The 21,763-nt window shown below is 47.5% G+C and overlaps 1 protein-coding gene across 1 annotated transcript in view; it reads right to left on the bottom strand.

Annotated features, from left to right (window-relative positions):
- Positions 1-21,763, bottom strand: part of tmtc2b (transmembrane O-mannosyltransferase targeting cadherins 2b) — a 71,007-nt gene that overhangs the window by 26,972 nt on the left and 22,272 nt on the right. The window contains exon 2 of the mRNA XM_084673033.1: positions 12,008-12,617. Coding sequence (XP_084529159.1) covers positions 12,008-12,617 — 610 coding nt within the window. The remainder of the gene's footprint in view (positions 1-12,007; positions 12,618-21,763) is intronic.

Below are 21,763 nucleotides of genomic sequence, written 5' to 3'. Positions count from 1 at the left end.
TCCTCCAGCCCCAGTGTGGAGGTGCAGTTGGAGGGGATAGAGAGGGTCTCCGTGAGATGGGACATGGTACTAGGGTCGAGTCCCATTGAGCTGACTCCAACCCACCCTAAGCTGCACGGATGAACCAAACCTCGCCCACCTGGAGAGCCAGGGAGCGGGTCTGTTCTGGCGGGGTGCACAGTGGTGAGGCTCAGCTGGCTGTGAGCAATTGATGGCTCTGAACGAGCCTTATACGCTACCTGGCCCTGTGACAAATGACGATGTCATCCAGACTCCTCTCTGGCCCTGCTGTGGTACACTAGACACACATCACCATGCCTGCGAACCACAACCACACTGCTTGCTTCGTATTTGCATACAGTATGTTTGGCAGACAGTCTCTGCTAAATGCAGGCTAAGCCTTGAGGCAGTTTCAACAACATGGAACAGACCTTTATTAACATTTCCATGGAAAACATGTGTGGCCCTTGGCCCTTGCCATTATCTTCTCAACAAACCGGAGCCGTTTCAGGCTGAGCAGTCAGACTGACAGTGAAGGGTAGATTCAGACTGGTGGGCTGGGGTACCGTCAGCATGTTGCAGACCTGTGAGCTGTCACCATGATCTCTTTAAGCAAACAAACACAATCATCTCCCTAATATGCCTCCCATTAAAAAATGTCTGCCTTTCAAAAGCATAAGTTCAATTACGGAGGCCAGCATGAGGTCTCAGGGCCCTGGCCCCATTCTGCTGAGGGCCCAGAAATTCCAGCTTTGTCCCCTTTGTCCATAATCCAGTTTAGCTTGAAATAAGTGGTTTAGCCCAGCCTGGTAGGAGGCAGGAAGCCTTTGTGTCACTCTTTTATTTTCCTCTTTTATTTCAGGCTCAATCAGTTCGGAACTGAAACAATTGACTCTTTTATGAGGCAGGCATGTGAAGAAAATATCCTTGGAGATGAAGTGCAAAATAGACTAATTACAGAAACTCCGTTTATTCTCTTTGCATGCTTTTCTTCCAAACACTTGGGGTGGAAACGAGCGGGAAGAAATTTCAATCAGAAAGGTTTTCAAGAGCGACTGGTGAGTGGTGAGGGAGACGTGCTGTGCCATTGATTAGACCCTGGGTCTGGAATGGGCTCTCAAAGAAAAATAAATCATTTGTGGCAATTCAAGTTTTTTTTTTCTTACACATGCACACACATCTCCCTCACTCACTGACGCATGGCCCCATGCTAATTTGCCCAGCACCAATCCGGACTAGTTGAGGCAAAGGTCCTTTGTGTCACCTTGGATTGCCCACCTACCAAGCAGATACTGGGATAGGAAGCAGGGGTGAATCAGATTAGATACTGTACCCTGGACTGACCGTTCCATCCCTCACCCAAACCCAGTATCAACAGAGATAATCCCTCTCAGAAGGACTAGGAAGGATGTAGCCTTGGTTTGATTGGATAAAACAAACCTACTAGACATGTACAAGGTGTTCTGTGAATAAAAGAATACGTTCAAATAGAAATGCAGATCCAAGTACTCCAGGACTGACAAGGAGCTCATGTCCATCATCACACATCATGGAAAGCAGAGGCAGCCATCTAACCCCTCTTCGTGTCGACACACGCGGCATCTGAAGGAGAACTCTCCCAGGCTGCGTCTTAACACAATCGGCAAGATCCTCGCCCAAAGATCACAGCGTCAACAGCAGAGGGTTTGAAGGAAGTGACACTGCCCCCACACTCGATAAAAAATGACACGTTCACAGCTGCAACGGGTTACATGATAACGATGTGGATGTCTGCATGGCATGAAGGTCAACCACAACCAGTGCACCCCCCCCCCTCACCCCCTCACTCCCTCACTAACCCCAACCCTTATCAGCCATGTTGAAAGGGTTCTGTCAGCAAGGACAGCAACTCATAGTGTAAAACACATGACAGAACATGATAAGAACTGTGGCTATATTGCTTCCTTAATGTGTTGAGAATTAGGAACAGCTTTCGCACAGAGCATCCAAGATAACTCCAATTGTTCCACTTTGACTACTTGGAACTATATAACTACATAATGAAGAGACTTGAAATGCTCCAATTAAGTCACCAACTTTTATGGCTTGTTATGGAAATTGGAGCAGAGCTTGAGGATTGTTCTGCATTTAATGATCGTGTTCCCATGATTAGAGAGAAAGACAGGGCATGTTACTTTGCAGAATAACAGACACACAAGTGTCTGTTCCAGGAATTAGGTGGAAATCAAAGTAGGTTGTGAGGATTTAAAAACTGACGATTGGTTTTCACACTGAGTTGTAAAATTGACACATGGATGATGTCAGAACCTTGAAAGTGATCACCCTCTACACGTGGCCAAGCGTGACCTGACCTCACGTGGACCATGTTTGTCGGGGTCAAGGACCACATGTTCTCAGGGTTTAAACCGTCAACCTCCTCAGCAGGACCCTGCTCAGCAGTGCTCTTGTTCAAAGCGTTTAACCTGAATGACCTCATCTCACAGCGAACACAGTCAGCTGACTCTGGAACCCATAATCCGCCAATCACCTGGGAGGGGGAGGAGTCAGTTATGGAACCAGATAGAGTCTGGGAGCAGGAATCTGCTACAGATAAAACCTGACATTTATTGACTGTGAAACATTAAAGATGAGAGGGATAAAAACACAGATTTCCAGGAGAAGAGAAGAGCTTTGATGGAGGGACTAGGAAAAAGAAGGCAGGTCTTCAAGCAACTCGGCATCCACCTGACAAAATGAATGGTATCTAGATGATAAGCCACGACAAGTTCAACAGCAAAGCTGAATTTTGAAGTTTGCTTCTGGCTGTGATTAGGCTCTGTGTGATAGTCTGCAAGCAGGTCGAACCTCAGGTCGGCAGAGAACCAATCCTGGAGGAGATTCCATATTGGATACCCTGAATGGACCCCAGCAGATGTTCAGATGTTCAGGTCAAAGTTTCCCGCAGTGCTTTACAGTTAAGGCGGCCGCCCAAGCAACACACGCCTGCCTCCTTAAAATTAGAGCGATATCCGTGTTACTCTGTCCTGTTTTCTCCCTTCCATTCCACAAAACGCCAGTCTCCCTTCATTAGGCTATCACCTTAGCAAACCTTGTACATGGACCAATAGGATTCCAGCACTAACCTCTAACTTTCTCTGTCTCTTCCTAGCCCCAACTACATACTCCCCTTGTCACACGCACAGACAGAGCCGATTTCACACGGTCCCATTCGATGTTCCCTCTAATCATCCAGTTCACATATTTCACACATGCACACGCAACACACACACACACACACAATTTGTGGAAATTGATCATTTTCTTGCCAAAGACAGATGAGCCAGGTTGGACGGTCAGTGGGTTCTCTCTCCCTTTTGACCTCCTGTAATCAGAGCACATTAGAGACCTCAGCAATCAGCCGCAATCAGCCGCAGCAATCTGAAGACCCTCTCTGGGTTAGAGTTAGGGCAAGTGGGACACTATAAGCCCCCTCAGGGAACAGGACTAGCTCTGGGATTGGCTCTGGAAAGTCTTGGTCTGTGTTGGAGCTGTGTTAAAGGCCAGTAAAGAAGGAGGGATTGAGGGAGGGAAGTTAAGGGAGGGAGAAAATGACATCCAGCACAGGTCTTGGGAATATGAACAGCCAATCAATGAAAATATATTCCATTGGTTAGTTTGAGGGAGACTGTAACTTGAGATTATAAGAGCTATAAAGCACTTTATTCCAAGGTAATAACATCAATATTGCTGGATATAAATGATACGTTAATACAACAATTGACTGGAACAATCTAGGAGGTCAAGTACTGACATTATTTTGGCTTGAAGAATCGCTGACTAATGTTCAAACTGCATGGTCAGAATCTATCAGCAGCAAATTCAAGATCACGTCAATCGCAATTCATCAAAGTCCCTTAAAACAAGGTCAACTGAGACAGCTTTGCATATCTTTATCAGTAGCAGATATTTGCCACGGCCCTTTAGAGAAGAGGGGAAAGGGTCCGAGAAAACAAATGAGAACAGTGAGAGGATAGAGAAAACCAACCTTCAAACAAATGAGAACAGTGAGATGATAGAGAAAACCAGCCTTCAAACAAATGAGAACAGTGAGAGGATAGAGAAAACCAGCCTTCAAACTAATGAGAACAGTGAGAGGATAGAGAAAACCAGCCTTCAAACACATGAGAACAGTGAGAGGATAGAGAAAACCAGCCTTCAAACTAATGAGAACAGTGAGAGGATAGAGAAAACCAGCCTTCAAACTAATGAGAACAGTGAGAGGATAGAGAAAACCAGCCTTCAAACAAGTCACCAGAAACATTTATTGAGTGAAACCACAATAAGGGATCCTGAATATAAACTGACAGCCCCCGAATCTTAGTCTTTCCTTCCCTGTGTTTATGTACTCTGGGCAGCCCTGCAGTATTCCAGAAGGCTGGGGTCACAGGGGATGTGGAGACAGAGAATGGCTCGGTGTCTGATGATAACTCAACCAGATTCGGAGTAAGGAATATGAAATGACAAAGACCTGCATGGTCTTGAGCAGAGTCAAACCTCTGCATGGAGACTCCCTCAGTACAACGGGAGGTCAGGCATCCGGAATAGATGAAGGCTTTCCGTGGCAGACTAGAATTGTGGTCTTGAAGACAGACTGAAGCACCATGCAGAAGGACAAATATGGTTAGAGCTTCCACGATGGCAAAGGGATAAACAATAGGGAGTCAGATGGCTGAGTGGTTAGGGAATTGGGTTGGCAATCTGAAGGTTGCCAGTTTGATTCTCGGCCGTGCCAACGTTGACGTTGTGTCCTTGGGCAAGGCAATTCACCCTACTTGCCTTGGGGGGGAATGTCCCTACTGTACTTACTGTAAGTCGCTCTGGATAAGAGCATGTGCTTCATGACTAAATGTACAAATTGAGGGAGAGAAAAGATGAGGGAAAAGAGTGAAGAGTAAAGGGCTGCTTAATACGGTAGATTAACCGACGAAGAATAATATTGAGAGCCCACTCTTCAATCCAAAGAAATAAGCTGGGCAAGGTCCTGTGTTTACTGTATCAATGATAAGAGATCATACCCGCCCTGTGTCATGAAGGGTAATTGTGTGAGCGGTAAACATTGTGTTGCTTATAAAGCAAACCTTTGATCAGCCTGAGAGAGAAGCATTTGAATCAAAGATGTTCCTAATTCTGCTGAAGAGGTGGGATGCTGTCTTTGTTACTGGGGGAAGATTTTCCACAATTTGTATTAGTGTTTACAAGCAGACTGTCCACTGTGGCTTGGCTACACCGCTGTGATAATCATTCCAGTGTGTCACTATGGAGAATATGATAAATGAGTCTGGGCCAAAGACGATTTATCCCAAATTGCCAGCTGAATGTTTGGGGACAAGAACTGCAACTCAGCAACAAACAAAATGAGCGTCTGTGTGAAAAGAACAGAGTGAGAGAAAAGGACAGAGAGAGAGAGAAAGAGAGTGAGCGAGTGAGAGTGAGTGAGAAGGGGAGAGAGAGAGAAGGAGTGAGAGTGAGAAAGGGGGAGAGAGAGAGAGAGAAACAGAAGGAGAGGTAGAGAGAGGGAGACAGACAGATGGAGCACAGATGTGGAAGATCACTCCATCTTTCACGTCTGTATGGAGCTCAACTCTACACGCCTAATGACAGAGTTTGAGTATTCCATAGCTGTCAACCAGACCAAGATCCCAGTTATTCATTCTTGTGCTTATAGGCCAGTCAGCCTGCTATGACGTGGCATGTCGTCTGGGAGGGACACTAAGCATGAGCACTGTGACACTGATAGATATGATGAGGTTGAAGCTGGGGCTGGTGAAGGGCTATGGAGTGGGACGGAGGCTGGGTTTGGTGAGTAAAGGCTGGGATCACAGACTGGAAACCCACAAGGCCTTACATGGCATGGGCCCCCATAGACGTCGGAAATCCTCACAGGAATCACAGAGTATTGATTTTTTTACGTCATGCCTTCACATCTGATTGAAGTGTCACCCACTCCATAGGATAAGTAATTCCGAGAAGTATTTTAGATGCCAATGGAAGTTCAGCTGTAAATAACGATGTACTGTACATAATTGATAGAGAGAGAGAGAGAGAGAGAGAGAGAGAGAGAGAGAGACAGAGACAGAGACAGAGACAGAGACAGAGACAGAGACAGAGACAGAGACAGAGAGAGAGAGAGAGAGAGGTGCTGTACTGTGTGGACATGCAGTATCCTAAAATAGACCAACTGCTTTATGGTTCACTGATAAAAAAACACTGCTTCTGACCCTGGGATGTCAAGTTAAATATCTTGCTCTCCTTCTGGCTTCTCTCTCCCTCCCTCTCTCCCTCTCTCTCTTTCCCTCTCTCTCTTTCCCTCTCTCTCACTCACAAATACACACACACACACAAACTGATACAGAGAGACAGAGAGAGAGACCTCACATTAAGTGCATCCATCCTAGTAGCTCACAAAGGAGCTCGTCTTGGCTGGTTCATTTTACACTCAGATGTGAAAAAGGACAAAGGGAACCCTAAACAACGGAGATTGTGATGAAGTAATTGAATCAAGACGGAATTCGCATTTCATAATGAATAGAAAGATTAATTGCTTTCAGTTCCAAACAGTGATTTTCTATAACACAAGCCGTTCCGCCAAAAAAACCATTAACCTAAGGGCATTTTCTATCCTTTGAAAGACGACATATTGACATGTTATTTTGTAACCATCAAAATACACAAGGAACTGGCCTTCACACAGCCTGAATACGCACACAGTCTGCTAAGATCCCAGTCATTGGGAAACAGCAGGTCTGTATTCAGTTTAGACAGATGTGTCCCTTTATGTCCCCGCTCTCGCTCTCGCTCTCGCTCTCGCTCTCGCTCTCGCTCTCGCTCTCGCTCTCGCTCTCGCTCTCGCTCTCGCTCTCGCTCTCGCTCTCGCTCTCTCTCTCTCTCTCTCTCTCTCTCTCTCTCTCTCTCTCTCTCTCTCTCTCTCTCTCTCTCTCTCTCTCTCTCTCTCTCTCTCTCTCTCTCTCTCTCTCTCTCTCTCTCTCTCTCTCTCTCTCTCTCTCTCTCTCTCTGTCTGTCTGTCTGTCTGTCTGTCTGTCTGTCTGTCTGTCTGTCTGTCTGTCTGTCTGTCTGTCTGTCTGTCTGTCTGTGTGTCTGTGTCTCTCTCTCTCTCCCTCTCTGTGTCTCTCCCTCCGCCACAGGGAGGGTCGGGGTCAGGAGTGTTTGGTTGTCACGGACACCATGTGTGTCAGGTCGTCTTATCTCTGATGAGTGTAAGCTGGCCAAGAGCTGCCAAAGCGCAGTCGCTTCCCATCATGCTCAGGGGGGTCTCCGAGCCTCGCCACGCATCCTGTAGCCAGGCAGGGCAGGGCAGAACACGAGGCATCCTGGGAACTCGCACTGACCTCAACATTGTTTGGCACGGCGCTCGATGGCACTCCTCCACATCCAAACGGGTGATGCGAGGGCGACCGGCAGGTGTCTCAGGGTAGGTGAGTGGGGGTAGGCTGGGGAGGGGGACGGGGGGGTCAGGTGGGAGGATAGTGTGGGTGGAGGAAGACGGGCTGCGTCCACCAGGCCCACTCCATCACATGCTGACAGTGACAACGGCCATTCGAGCATGGAGGAGCCATCTGTGAGGCTCCGGCTAAACTGGGGAAGGCTCTGTTCCACTACGACATATCACACTGCAAGGGCATGCATCTTTTGCAGTGCACACACACACACACACACACACACACACACACACGGCATGTGTTAGGCCTCCATCCCTGGGCGTACGACACGCTCCCACCTGTGCTCTGCCTCCTTGTCTGATGGATCCCCGTGGCCTTCCCAGCCCCAGGCACACCTGAGCGCCTGGCTGGGCTGGTCACGCTCCACCCCCTCCCCCCCTCCCCCCCCACGAGGAGCACAGACAGCGCGTCCTTGCAGGGTAACAGCAGAGGCGGAACACCACATGTGACGGGTGTGAAATGATGTGTTTATGACAACACCCAAAAAAAAAAAAAAAAACACGACAGATATTCTGGTGTCATACTCGGGAGTGGTGTTGGTCGGGGTTGGGAAAGTTCAACGTGGATGAATGAGCTCTAACAGACAGCTCCCAGACTGCTCCTGACCTTTAATGGAGAGCGCTGTGTGAGGAATGAAGATGATGTTACTGTGACAGATCTTGGTGCCACACAGTGACGATCTAGCCAGCCATCTCTCAGGCAGGAGGCCGTGTGTCCTTGTGGCATAACAGGACATTTCTGTTTCCTGTGACAGGGGAGGGGGAATACCATCACCACAGACTAAGCCCTTTCTTGCACAGCCAAAAATGGAGAGCACCATGTTTCTGAGTGGGTATTGTCTTGTCTTGAGTCTTTCTCTTCAAGACACGGCTCACCCAGGAGCAGTAGATCACACAAGGCTGTGAAGAACATGACTGACGTCCCTTATTCAGGCTATTACAAAGAAACTGCTCGATTTGTCCGTTTTAGATGGTTCAACTGGGAAAGTTACATTATGTGGTAGCAATTTTCGGAAGTTGAAAGTACAGAAAGAAAAAAAACCTTTTAAACTAAATCAGGACCATTCATCAAAAGGAAACAATTCCAATTTCAGTGTCACATAAAATGTTTACCCAAAGTATGTTTACACAAAAATCATGGGGTAAACAATATTTTGTCTGTTTTTTTTTTGTCTTACCAACTCATTCGAATTACAGAACTATGTCACACAGTTGTCGAAACATTTACTTTAATAGCTAACCAACAAAGAAATGTGTTGTGGAAAAACAGCCCAGATGCCAAGTCCTGAGGAGAAGTTTTACTGCACCACATTAATGAATCAACATTGTGAGATCATATTGAATAGCACAACTCAAATGCCAAACTAGGTGTACTAATCGTATCTAGCTTCAGTATCTGTTATTGAAAATGAGCCTGTTAACCAGTTCCACACAGAAAATTAGCTCATAAAGAGCATTTTTTTCCACATAAAGATAGCTCAGTTACACGACACATTTAGCTGCTGCCAACATGTCTTATACTGGGATACTAGTAAAGTATTTGGTAGGAGCTAGCATGCTTTTATAAAACACAACAATTATATTCAAAGGCCATACACTGTTGTAAAAGAGGAGCTTGAACAAACAAATCTGACAGCGGACAGAGTTTTTAGTAGCCTACAGTACAAGTCTTAGCTGCATCATTTCACAGGAGTCCTCATTGTAGCTAGTCTTGTAGCTTCGTACCTTCAGAGTAGCTACATAACTCCATAAAGCTGTTGGATTCCCCCTGTGTAAACTATGGACACGTTCCCATCCATACAGACACCTCAATGGAGTGTGAAATGAAAAAATAAGCCTGTGCAAATGTTTGTGGCAGGATATCAGGTTGTTAGCCATCAACCCACCCCACCCCCCCCCCAATCAGCTGATTAGACAGACAGAAACCATGCATGGTTGCAGAACGTCAACCAAAGGCAGCTCTTAAAGGTTTCCGTGACGGCGAGATGGCTGACTTTCATTGGCTGTAGGAGACGCAGGGTGGGTTTTTTTTTTCCTTCCAGAGGGGCGGTGAGCGGCAGGAGGAAGCCCTCCAAGAGTTCTCTCAGGTCTCTCAATAAAACTTCCCCTGAGCTCTGGGACCTGAGGCTGCCAGGAGCTGCAAACCTACATGTGCTCCTTCGCTTACTGTACAGAACACTCCGTCCGTCTCCCTTCCCTCTTCCCCTCCACGGTTATCTCTCTCTCACTCCATCTTTCTCTCTCCCCACAGCGCTTGTGTGTCTCTCTTCTCTTCGTTTTCTGCCCAACTAAAACAAAACGCCGAATGCTCAACGTCGGCGGATTCCACGGCAAAGAAACAGAGGCGTCATTTTAACAACACTCCACAATGTTATAGTGGTGAGCATGTGCATTTGTCACCTGCTCTCGACCCAAACTGATACTTCAGCAGATTTAAAATGCTTTCTTGGTGTGTCTTCGATTAGAATGAATGACGTTTCTAATATGCACCACTCGCTTAGCATACCTAAACCGAAATCCATCCTAGTGAGCGTGTGAAATGACAGTGTGCTGTGAAATGCGAGAGTGCTCACTCATCAGAGACAGCAGGCAGAAAAAGTCCATCACTACACCAAAAAGGATGAGTGGCATCACTGGTTCTGAAGGCCTCAGTTCATCACCCCTGGCCTGGAGAAAACACAGTTGTTTTCTGCTGTGTCGATATATACCAAACTGACATTCTAAAATATACTAAACGCTGACCTAAAATCCATTCTCTAGTGTACAGGCTTGCGCTTACCCAGCCTCACTCCCCATTTCGCCCTGAGGAAAACCTCCTATTGATCGTTATCGGTCGTGACGAGTGGTTTACGCATACCAGACTAATGCTAACTCGGGTGGTGCAGCCAGCTCCTAAAGCATGCCACTGACAAATCATGCCTCAGCTGGACTCCAAATCTATCACATCTAAATGGAAACTGGTGACGTGTCGTGAATCTGGTGCACACATAATGTGCCAGGGCATGAGATGAGCCCCGGCCCAGGTCCATGTCCATGCCAGCCTTGTGCAAGCTGCCTCTCTCCATCCCCAGGGAGGGCCTCTGCTGGCAGAGTGGACCTATTACTGTGGCCCATTACTAGCAAACACACAGTCAGTCAGCTATAGGCTATCCTCTCCTTGAGTAATCTTACCCATCTCCCCTCATCACCCTCTCTCCACATGCCCCCCTCCCCCTCTCTCTCTGTCTCTCACTGTCTCTCTCTGTCTCTCACTGTCTCTCACTGTCTCTCACTGTCTCTCACTGTCTCTCACTGTCTCTCACTGTCTCTCTCTGTCTCTCTCTGTCTCTCTCTGTCTCTCTCTGTCTCTCACTGTCTCTCACTGTCTCTCTCAGTCTCTCTCTGTCTCTCTCTCTGTCTCTCTCTCTGTCTCTCTCTCTGTCTCTCTCTCTGTCTCTCTCTCTGTCTCTCTGTCTCTCTCTCTGTCTCTCTGTCTCTCTCTCTGTCTCTCTGTCTCTCTCTCTGTCTCCGCAGCACTCCTCCACACCCCGGTCTTTCTAGAAGACACGTTGTGTCCTCAGCCTGTGTATGTCAGGCTGTTCCAGTGCCATCGGCCCCTCTGGACTCCCTCCCGCTACATTTGTGCACATGTCTGCTTCGATCTGGCCTGACGGGCACAGAGCAGGGGCGGTCACATGACCAGAGAACAGACGCTAAGCACTTCTGACAGGGCGCAGTTGAGAAAAAATCAAATTCTTGATGGCTGGTGTGCTTCAACAGAAAACCAGAACCAGGGGACCCTTTGTGAGAGATCTTGCTTTTCAGTTTCATTTAACACACAAGCGCACACACTTAAGATGCTGATAAATTCCAAGGCTAATGTTTTGCATGTAAACACAAAACTCCTTGAACGTTTGCTTTCATCGTAGCATCATTCGTCTCGATAACATTCACTTTACCATTGTGGAAAGACATGTCATTAGCGAATCATTATCAGACTAGCCTGGATGTAATTACTGGCTTATTAGTTAAGTGTTTCTTAATTGGGCTTAAAGACACTGTGAACGCAAGATGAAACACTCACACATTCAAGATGACAGTCAGATAGGACCACCGGAAGTCTCACTCCACTAACATGGCTCCTTGTCACCCTCCACTCATGTTAAATGCACAGCCAAACCAGGAGCAGAAGAGGACCATAGCTTCACACTGCCTATGGCTAAGTGTGTGCGTTGTGTAGACAAGAGCAAGGGCCTGTTGACTCAAATAAACAAACAGGAGACGTGCGTTCTCTTTCTTTTCCCAGCTTGTATATTTAACCAGCATAGCGGGGGGAAAACAACGGCTCAATCCGAATCACACAGCTGTACATACATTGGAAAAATGTTTTCCGAATCACATCCTAACGAAAGGCAAACACACAATGTGAATATCCCCTTTATGTTTGGGCCCTACCACTGAGGGCAGCCGGGGTAGGGGGAAACAGGAAATGGGATCCATGCATTTCGACCGCGGCCTGAACCAACTGTTTACCTTGTAGTGGAGGAGCGCGACGACCTGGCGCAGCTTGAGCCTGTGGAAAACGCAGACGTCGTAGAGGGCGGCCACCGCCAGCACCGTCACCCCCTGCTCCTTCCACAGCATGCTGCAGGCAGCGCAGCCCAGGCAGCCCAGGAGCCAGACCCCCCCCGGTCTGCCCGAGGACAGCCCCTCCGCGCTACTCCCAACGGGGCTCCCGCTGCGCCAGCGGCAGTGACGCACGTAGCACAGCAGGGACAGCAGGAAGAAGAGGGCGGCTCCAATGTCTGCCCGGCCCACGACCCCGGCCACGGCCTCTGTGTGGATGGGGTGGGAGGCGAACAGGAGGCCGGCCAGCAAGCTCCACGGACCCTCCCCCAGGAGCAGGCAGGCCAGCCGGGTGAAGAGCGCCGTCACGGCCCCGTGCAGACCCACGTTGACCAGGTGGTATCCCCAGGGCTCCAGCCCCCCGAGGGCATGGTTGAGGCGGAAGGAGAGGGTGCAGAGCGGGCGGTAGGACTTGTGGCTGCCGCTGTGGGTGAGCAGGGTGCCCCAGAAGTCGTCGTAGAATATGTTGATCCACGGGGTGTCTGGGAGAAGGTCCTGGTTGGTTTTGATTGCGCGGCTGCGGGGAGACGGAGAGAACAGGAGGGAGAGGGGGAGGGGGGGAGGTTAGGGGGATCTGTCATTTGTTTATCCAACCTTTTTTTCATTCTGTCATGTCTCTAACAAAACTCCTGGTTCTCCTTATTAGAGGGGAGGGACACGAAATTTTGAGGCGATGAACGAGATGTTCAAGAGCATACATTACGCACCGTTGGAGCGTAATGGAGTTTTTTTTGTTTATTTTTTATATGAAGTATGATGCAGCTTTAATAGGGACCTCCGTCCCATCCCGAGAGAGTGGGCATAAACACTGACGGCAGTGAAGCCTGAGACTCAGAGCCGGGGGAAATGAACACAGCCATGGTTATTTCACACTGACGGCTGTGGACACGCCACACCCTTGCCCCAACACAAATAGTCACACAGAGAGAGAGAGAGGGAGGGGGTTGCCATATAAGCTGCATGGGGACTGAGGGACCAGACCTGTCAATCACGCGTTTGTCTGTAGCTGGGAGCGGGTTATCTCGAAAGCAGACACACCACAATGGGTTGAGAAAGAAGCAGCGCGAGGTATGGGGGAAGCAAGAGGAGGATGGAGGGTGATTAACATGTTTGCATTTGGGGGATTTAAGAGCAGCAGGGTCCACACACAGAATAGGCAGTGTTGATCAGATGTGACGGGGACCTCTCTAAGGACCAGGCTGAGGATCCGAGGGGGCCCCCTTGCCCCGTCCCCGGAGCTCTACGCCAGCCTTCAGCGGGGAGAGGAGGACCACCGGAACAGGGACCAGCGTCTGGGGAAAGACCTGCTCCTATTCGTCCCAACAGGGGCAGGTCGTCCAGGAGTTCCTCAGTGCTCGTCTGGCCCGGTACAAAAACAGACCTCGACTCCATTTGTCTGGAGAGCGGAGATGACAGCCATGGAGGAGACAGCCATGGAGGAGACAGCCATGGAGGAGACAGCCATGGAGGAGACAGCCATGGAGGAGACAGCCATGGAGGAGACAGCCATGGAGGTGACGCGTCTCCTTGGAGAGCAACGTGTGAGCTCGAGTACGGGCGTGTAATTAACCATGGCTGATGGATGGGACACAGGACACGTGTGATAACACACCGGGATGTAATCAGCCCCCATGGTGGCCACATTAGCACACGCAATTAGACACAGAGAGGGAGGAGAGGGGGGAGGGGAGAAGCAAACAGACAACCGTACAAACACAATAACAAAAGGCAGACAAAGAAAGCTCTCGATGGGAAGATAAATAAAGAGAGAGAAATAGAGAGCAATAGAAAGAGAGAGAAATAGAGAGAAAAGTGTAAAGGAGCAATCTATAATATTCTATTTTAGGCAATTTCATCGAATATGTTTCTACATACACTACAGTCACCAATGCATCACAAACATCTGATCCTGGGCCACTAGCAGCAAGCCTATTGGTCTCGTTGAAGAACAATTATGGGCTGGCTTATTCTCTGTCTGAGAGGCACGAATAAATGCAACTTTGTCCTTGGTACATGTAGCATATGGGAAGGCAGAGATAGATTTGCGAAGGGCATGCAGTCCTGTTGGACGTGGCTAGATGTCATGGAGAAGCAGCTCTGGTTTCTCTGAGTTCTCAGCCAGCAGGGCGGTGCTGGGCTGCAGTATGCCAGCGGTCTTTAGGGCCCAGGGCTGCAGGCCTACTGCTGGGTTGGGTGACTCAGATATGCCAGTTTATTTTCTCTGGCCCATTTGTCAAGTAAAATCTTCTCTCTACCGCAAGACGCTCACATAAGAAGCATTAGGGTTCAATTACATCTTTGAACCATTTTGGAGACAAGTGTGTGTTTTTTTTTTTTTTTCGTGTCCCATTGCGGTGGGGCCAAAGAGGACAGATACAGTGTGTATTGCATCTCAACCACGGCGACTCTGGAGCAGAGACAGAGGTGGAGACCCAAGCCAGCCCGTCAAACCACTACAAGCACCGCGGCTTCCCGAGTCTCGCAGCAGAAGGCTCACCTCTCAGATAGTCATCTCACGACAGGAAGGCAACACTCCGAGATCGGTGGTTACCAGTCAGTCACTGGAGAGAAGAGGGAGGGATGTAGAGAGCAGGGATGGAGGAAGAAATCCTAAACCCACATTGCCACAGCTGCAACTGAGTCCATGAACTGGAATTTTGAAGTCAAGCTAACACATTGATTATAGCATAGCGTGTCTTTTTCCTGACAGTTAGGCTTCCAGTGGATGGTCATTCATCCCAGGGCATGGTCATTCATTCCAGGGTATGGTCATTCATGCGGGATGGTCCTTCTTAAGTCTTATGATGGAGGATGGACATCATTCCAGGCAGGTTCAGCCGTGCTGAGAAGCCTGCTGGAGTGAACAGGAAGATTGGGTTTCTCCCTGTGGCTAGGAAGCAGGCGGCAGCCAAGACAGGCAGGACCTCTCAGCGCACTGCAAACCTTTTCCAGCCGGGAGCACATTCCTGCTCCAACCGCACGCCTGCCTGTCGAGTCCCAGAGGATCGCCTGGGTCATGTGATCACTCCCAGAATCCCTATTCCCTCGTACAATCAATTCTCTACCACCATCCTCCACCAGATCATATCCAACCCAACCTCCTTTCCCATGCCCCTCCCCCCTAATCTCAAACCCCCCCACTTGTCATTGTATCCCCCCCCCCCCAAACTGTCCTTTGACCCTCCACAAAATGGCAATCAGTATCCTCTTCTCCAGCCAACCTCCTTCCCTTCACCCAGCCAAGCCCTGGAAAGGTTTTCATTCTTCAAGTCACTAGCCTTCTCTTACCTTGGAAGGTTATTTGCAAATGTGTCTCTTGTTGTTCTAATGCCTGGATTATATTGTATCAAAACTAAAATGTGGGTTGTTAGGCTAATGTAAAAGATTAGTGAAGAATTTGGAAAGAAACTGTAGATCTTACAGATGCCAGACAGCTGACAAAGCGGTGTGTAATTCAGTGCTTACAATAGATAAACCTACACATTGCTGTGGGAGATGCAGAAACTAGATCACTATGGAGTTAAAAGCAGTCTGTAAACCTCAATGTTTTTAGACAAGTGCTGCATGACTTCATCCAAACAAAGATGTGTGACCCCACCATCCAGAAAAACAAACCTTGTAATGTGTGTCTGGTGTTCATATCATAGCATGACTAACCATACTCACCGATTCCACGTCTTTTCAAAGAGGTTCAGTTTCCATACAACTAGTCAACCAAGGGACTGCAATATACTGTACAGCCTGTAGCTATTGGAGATATATCAAACCAAACTCTCACTATCTTAACAATAAGGAGCTATAACAAAGTCATCCACTTTGACAGTACAAATCTGTGTTTTTGCATTGTTTCAAGAGGAAAGGTAATTTTTTCTAATATTGTCTAGTATTTTTTATAATATTGTCTAGTGTTGTCCTAATAGAAATGGGATTGATGTAGAAAGGTTTTCTTGTAAACAGTTCTGATCTTGCTAGCGGTAGCGGTGTGCTACCACTGCTCCCGGGGGAGCTGGTGTGATGAATACATGAGCAGGGTTTGGTGAAGAACATAATCCCTCTGACTGTGGGATGCCACGTTAAAAGATCATCTCAGATGGAAGATTGATTGGCTTTTCCATCGCGTCTGTGAAAATGGGAGAGGTCAGCAGACAGTCAGAGGCCACGGACAGCAGTGGAGATATCAGATTGGAAAGAGCTGGATTCATGCAGCTATGCATTTAAAATGAGGGGATGGATCTGAAAGACATTTTGAAAGAATCCCTCTTGTAAGTGAAAAAGGGAGAAAGAGGGAAAAAGCGTATGTATTGCCTTCATATCATCCAGAACATTATATTTAATTTTAATTCAAAAATGTATTTCACAAGCATAAAAAAGCCTTTTGCACAGAAAGAAAGACTATACAGGCAATGTGGTCTTCCACAAAACAATCTACAATAGTTGCCTATTTATTCCAGCATGTGAACAGAGGGAAAAGGAACAACGTTGGCATAAGAGAAGAGTAATCTGGACAGTGCCAAGTATGTGTCATCACGCTGTTTCAGTATCTGAAAGAGCAGCCATATTCCCAGAATGCCCACAGAGTCCTCTGGGCCTTGCACCCAGCAGTACCACTAGCTCCATTGTCTGGGGTTTCTTCCCATGGGCATTCTAGCAGATCAATAACCCCATGCCCAGGGTTGCAAATGCGGGGAGGAGGGCTTTTGGGGGAAAAATACATGATGTACTTTTGTAATTGGGGAAAAATCCTGAGAACTTTCATGGCAGAGATACAATGGAAATTTACTGGACCTTCCCTCGTTTTGAATTCCTTTGCGTATCTCTATGGTGGACATCAATGTGCCAATAGGAAATGGCTCGCCCACATCATTAAGACACAATGAAAAAATGAAATGAATTATTATTTTTTGCCCGTTTAGCCAATTTTAAATACCAGGAGAATATTTAGAAGTTACTCAAACTGGCCTGCATAGTATGCCTTGAGAAGGGGAAATGTCATCCTAGAGACAGTGTTTAATTATTCCATTAGAGATCCAATATAAATGGGTTGTGGGTGAATCGGCCAAATCATGAAATAACAGAATTATATCTCATTCCAACAAAATCAGGAAAGAACACAACCTTCCTTTCCAAAACAAACTAATTGTGTTCTTATGAGCAAGTCAGGCCAACATTTAACTAAATCTATTCCCCAGAGGTACTCGACACGTTCATCAACAAGCTTTTCTACTTGTTCTATAACTTACATCGATGTTTGATTTAAGTTGTGTGAAGGAGAGAGTAGATTTCTAGTCAATTCAATGAATTAAATGGTCAGTCAGTCAGTCAGTCAGTCACCCAGCGACAAATCACAGAGAACATTTTCTAATACAAAAAGTGGTAGAAGAAATAGGTACAAAGGAACAAAGAATAAATCACATTCTAATGTCCAATTCATAGACTCAGGACTCCCAAGAAACCATAATCAGGTAAACAGCTCTCAAACCAGTTTTTCAACCAACATTTAATGCCCAGAGAATTAGTATTGTTTTGTATTGACAGGGATTTGATGTCATCATGACGGTTGGAATGAACAAGGGTCTAACTTTTAAGAGAGGGACCTCTTTCCTGCGTCCCAAGTCCAGCTATACTACAATCATTTCTCAGCAGTGCCAGTTTCCAGGGCTAACATGTGAAGTTGCGTGGAGGTCAGAGGCCCTTACCAGGTGTGAGGGCCTCTTACAGGAGCAGAGTGAGGGACGTACAGCAGCCTGGGTGATAAACAGCCTGATTATTACATCTCGTCAATCTGTCAGCATGCACCAGGCTGCTGCCTCTGGACTGGGACAACATGGTACCATGAACCCCCTTTCCATTTCAATCACTTGCTCCATATCGTCCCTCTCGGAGCAGTTCTTGACCTGACCAGTGTTGTGGGCAGGTGGAGAACAGGAGGGAAGGTCGTTCCCTGAGGGTATATAAGATGGATGCCCTTTGCCTGGTATTCTCATTAGCACACATATTATAGACATGCGCTCACACACACCTACACACACCTACACACACACACACACACACACACGCTGGAGACCATGGGGGTATTCCAGAAAGCAGGTTATGCAACATAACCGGGTAAGTTAACCCACCAGCTTATTCACAATGTTGCAGCACCCTACTGGCAATGTTGCTACAACGCTGGGTGTCAGCTGGGGAGTTAACTTACCTGGGTATGTCACATAACCTGCTTTCTGGAATACCCCCCAGGTCAGGTTGGTGGCGATACATTGGCCCGGCTTTTTAGATTGTGATCAAGAACACTCCAATACACAAAACGATTTAACCTAGTTTAACAAAGAGGCCAATTGTTCAACTCAATCTGTTTAGTGACAGAATTTACCGACTGCAGAGCACTTAAGACTCTTAATACTGGGAGATTCAGACAAATACGCTTTATCAGATAACTCTTATCCTTTACTTATCAGTTAAACTATGTTGGCTTACTCTGGCAAGTGTTTCAAGGTCTTTCTCCCCCCTCCCTCCCCCAGGTTGACCCATGCCTAATGCTGCAGCAGACAAGCAGAGGTCTCACTGGGGGGCCTCCCAGCAGCGGCGCTCCTCTCCACGGGGGGGGCTTTGTCACGCTGAGACCTTTCTGGACGCGCTGTAATAAATTTGTCTTGACTTTTGTTCCCCTTGTGTTTAGGAAGTTCCTCTCTCTCCCTCTCCCATGGACAGGAATATTAATATGAGCTCTCTCTCTCTTCCTCTCTCTCTCTCCCTCTCTTCCTCTCTCTCTCTCCCTCTCTCTCCCTCTCTCTCCCTCTCTCTCCCTCTCTCTCCCTCTCTCTCCCTTTCTCTCCCTCTCTCTCCCTCTCTCTCCCTCCCTCTCTCTTCCTCTCTCTTCCTCTCCGTGTGTCCACTGGTTGCGTGCAAGCACCATCCTGTCCCTTACGCAGGTCTGTTTCATCACTTGGGCTGAGGGGTTGATGACCCAGAGGATGACTCCGGGATGGATAGATGGGCCACTCTTTCACCAGACGGGGAGAGAGCTGGACAGGCTAGACCCCTGGTCAGAGCCACGCTGGGCCAGCCCCAGCAGCCTGTGTCACCAGGCGGGCGCACACGTTACCAGGCCCAGGCTGGGGCCTGGCCTCTGCCTGCCCCACCCGACCTCAGGGAGGCTTCATGGGCCACAGCAAATACCCAGGCTGGGCTCAGCCGTGGCACGCCACGAGCGACCCTCCTACCCACTGATGTTTTATGACCGGAGTGTGAGTGCAGGGAGATAGAGGGAGAGAGAGACAGAACGCCAGCCGAGCAGAGAGGAGAAGACAGGTTTAGCACTCTGACCTCCTCAGGAACCGCCTCACACATGAATCAGTGCCTTCTCCTACAGGCCTGTCCTATTACTCAACGGGTCCAGCAACCCACAACATGATTCGGTTACGGTTGTCGGGGAACGCAACGGATTTAAAATTCAACCATCTTGAAACCCATTACAGAAAAACCCACTCTCGCCATTGCATGTAATTATTCACGATAAACATTCGCCTTCTTTCATGGAATCCTTTTCGTAAACACAGCACTGTGTCCCGGTGCCATGTTTTGTTCCCCCGTAACCCAAGGAGACCACAGAGTTGAGTGGTGGCATATGGGAGGATGCACCCGCATGTGGACACTTTCATTATGTAAATGAAAAGGTGGGAGGGGGGAGGGGGGAGGGGGATTTCCAAAGTACTCTTTGTGATCTCATTAGATTCTATCACAGCAGGCCTGTGTTCATAGGCCTCCCACCCATCCATGCTCTCTGCTCCTCTACCATTAGTGCTGCAGGCCTTAATTGAAGGCACATGTGCAAGGAGATCTCCCCCACAGACAGCCATGAGAGGGATGGCAAGGCTCTCCGTACTACAGAGGAGGGCCTGGGTCAGCCTAGCCTCGCCTCGCCTGGGTTGCAGGCGGGCGGATCTCTCCAGTGCTGTATCCCTCCCGTGTTGCCCCAGTTACTCCAGCATGTACCTAGGACCCCATCCAGCCTTAGCTGCTGCTGCTGCTGTTGCGTGAGACTGCAGAGCTTGGTAATCCTATAAACATGTCTAAGAGGAACCCAAATAGCCACTTAAGTGTTTTTAATGCTTTGTCTTCCACATGGTGTCAATTTGCATTTTTGTGAAGGAGCTCATTTACGCATTTCAGACTTTATAGCCACCAAATCACACGGACCGCATGGCCTTCCTCATTCACTCCCCTGTTTAACTGTTGTTTGATTTCACTATTTACTTTTCCATTTATAAGCAGTGAATCCTTCCATCTAGAAATTACAACAAATAAACAACACTGGGGTCAGACAATGAATGGAGTGACAGGCTATGTTAAAGTACATAACCTAAGAACGTATTTTAGTATGAGCAGCAAAACTCTAGTCTAAAAGAAATGAATGTGGAACTTCTGAAGCAACAACATCCCTCACACGTGGCAAGTTGACCCTCAACCAGACAGATTAAAACATGTTTATCAATCAAACAAACAGAAAAGGTTATGGCTGCAGAGCAGCTTGAGGGCCCATTCAAAGGACATATATTGACTCAAACTTGCTCTCTTCCCTGTGCCTAAATGACCTTACAAGGATACTGTAGGGTTGGATTTTCACTTTGTAAACCATTTTATGTCAATAGTCAATTTTGGGCAATTCTACCCAGTTCATTTTTCTTGGCTCAATCGATTCACAAGCCATGATGTACTGCAACAGCAAGCATAATCCTGTTAAATAAGCCGTTTCTGCCTTATAGGAAATGATTATGTGCAATAGCCTCTTTATGGTTGTTGGGCCATAAAAGATCAAATTCTGCAAGGATGTTAATATAGATTACGTTTCAGAGAGACTAGATGGAATGTGAACAGAGAGAGCTTAAGCTTAAATACTGTTTGGGTGACATCATTAGCATTGAGCTAGCCTGGAAAATACTATGCTCAAATCAATAGCCTGAGATCGATGTGTTTTATCTGAGGGATAGGCCTCACCATGGAGAGGATTCCCACAGCTGAGAATCAGCAAATTCAGATTCACGGCTTTCATTGGCTCGACTACCTACAATCAGTTGTGGATTTGCTAGGGGATTTGTTAACTGCACAGGATAGTCCCGGAGTTCAGGAATCAAAGGATCATATTTTTGTACTTAAGTTTTAAGAGGAATCCAGATTTTTTATACTTGGACTGCTGAGCCAATGAAGTTGGAGATGACAGAGGCACATGAATACATATGAGTGGCCGGATTGATTTCCTTGTTCCCTATTTGTATTCCTTTGATCAAGGATGCTACAAGGTTCTACAGCATGAGAAAAATTGGATTCTGCATGACAAAAAATACAAATTAAGAGTCTGAATCAAGTTGGACTTGACAATTTCACACAGGTCAGGTAAACCATCAAAGACTATCACTCAAAGAAGGTTTTCTTCCCACTGATTTCTCAGGAAGTCTGGTGGATTGTTATAAAATATTTGCCATAGCAAGTACACCCTGAACTACTTGTAAAATACAAACATATTTTCTTATCAAGGAGCTATGCCTAAGCGGCCTCAGGATGTAGCGCTTACACATTGTGTAAACATCAAAGCAGCGTGCTTGACAAAGTCGATTTCCTAATTAGCACCAGCACTGCAGGAGCCCATATGGTTAGGCTGAGGCATAA

Source organism: Hypomesus nipponensis, chromosome 14, assembly GCF_054491055.1.
Source record: "Hypomesus nipponensis isolate SF chromosome 14, ASM5449105v1, whole genome shotgun sequence".
NCBI lineage: Eukaryota > Metazoa > Chordata > Actinopteri > Osmeriformes > Osmeridae > Hypomesus > Hypomesus nipponensis.
This window is presented reverse-complemented; position numbering and strand designations above follow the sequence as displayed.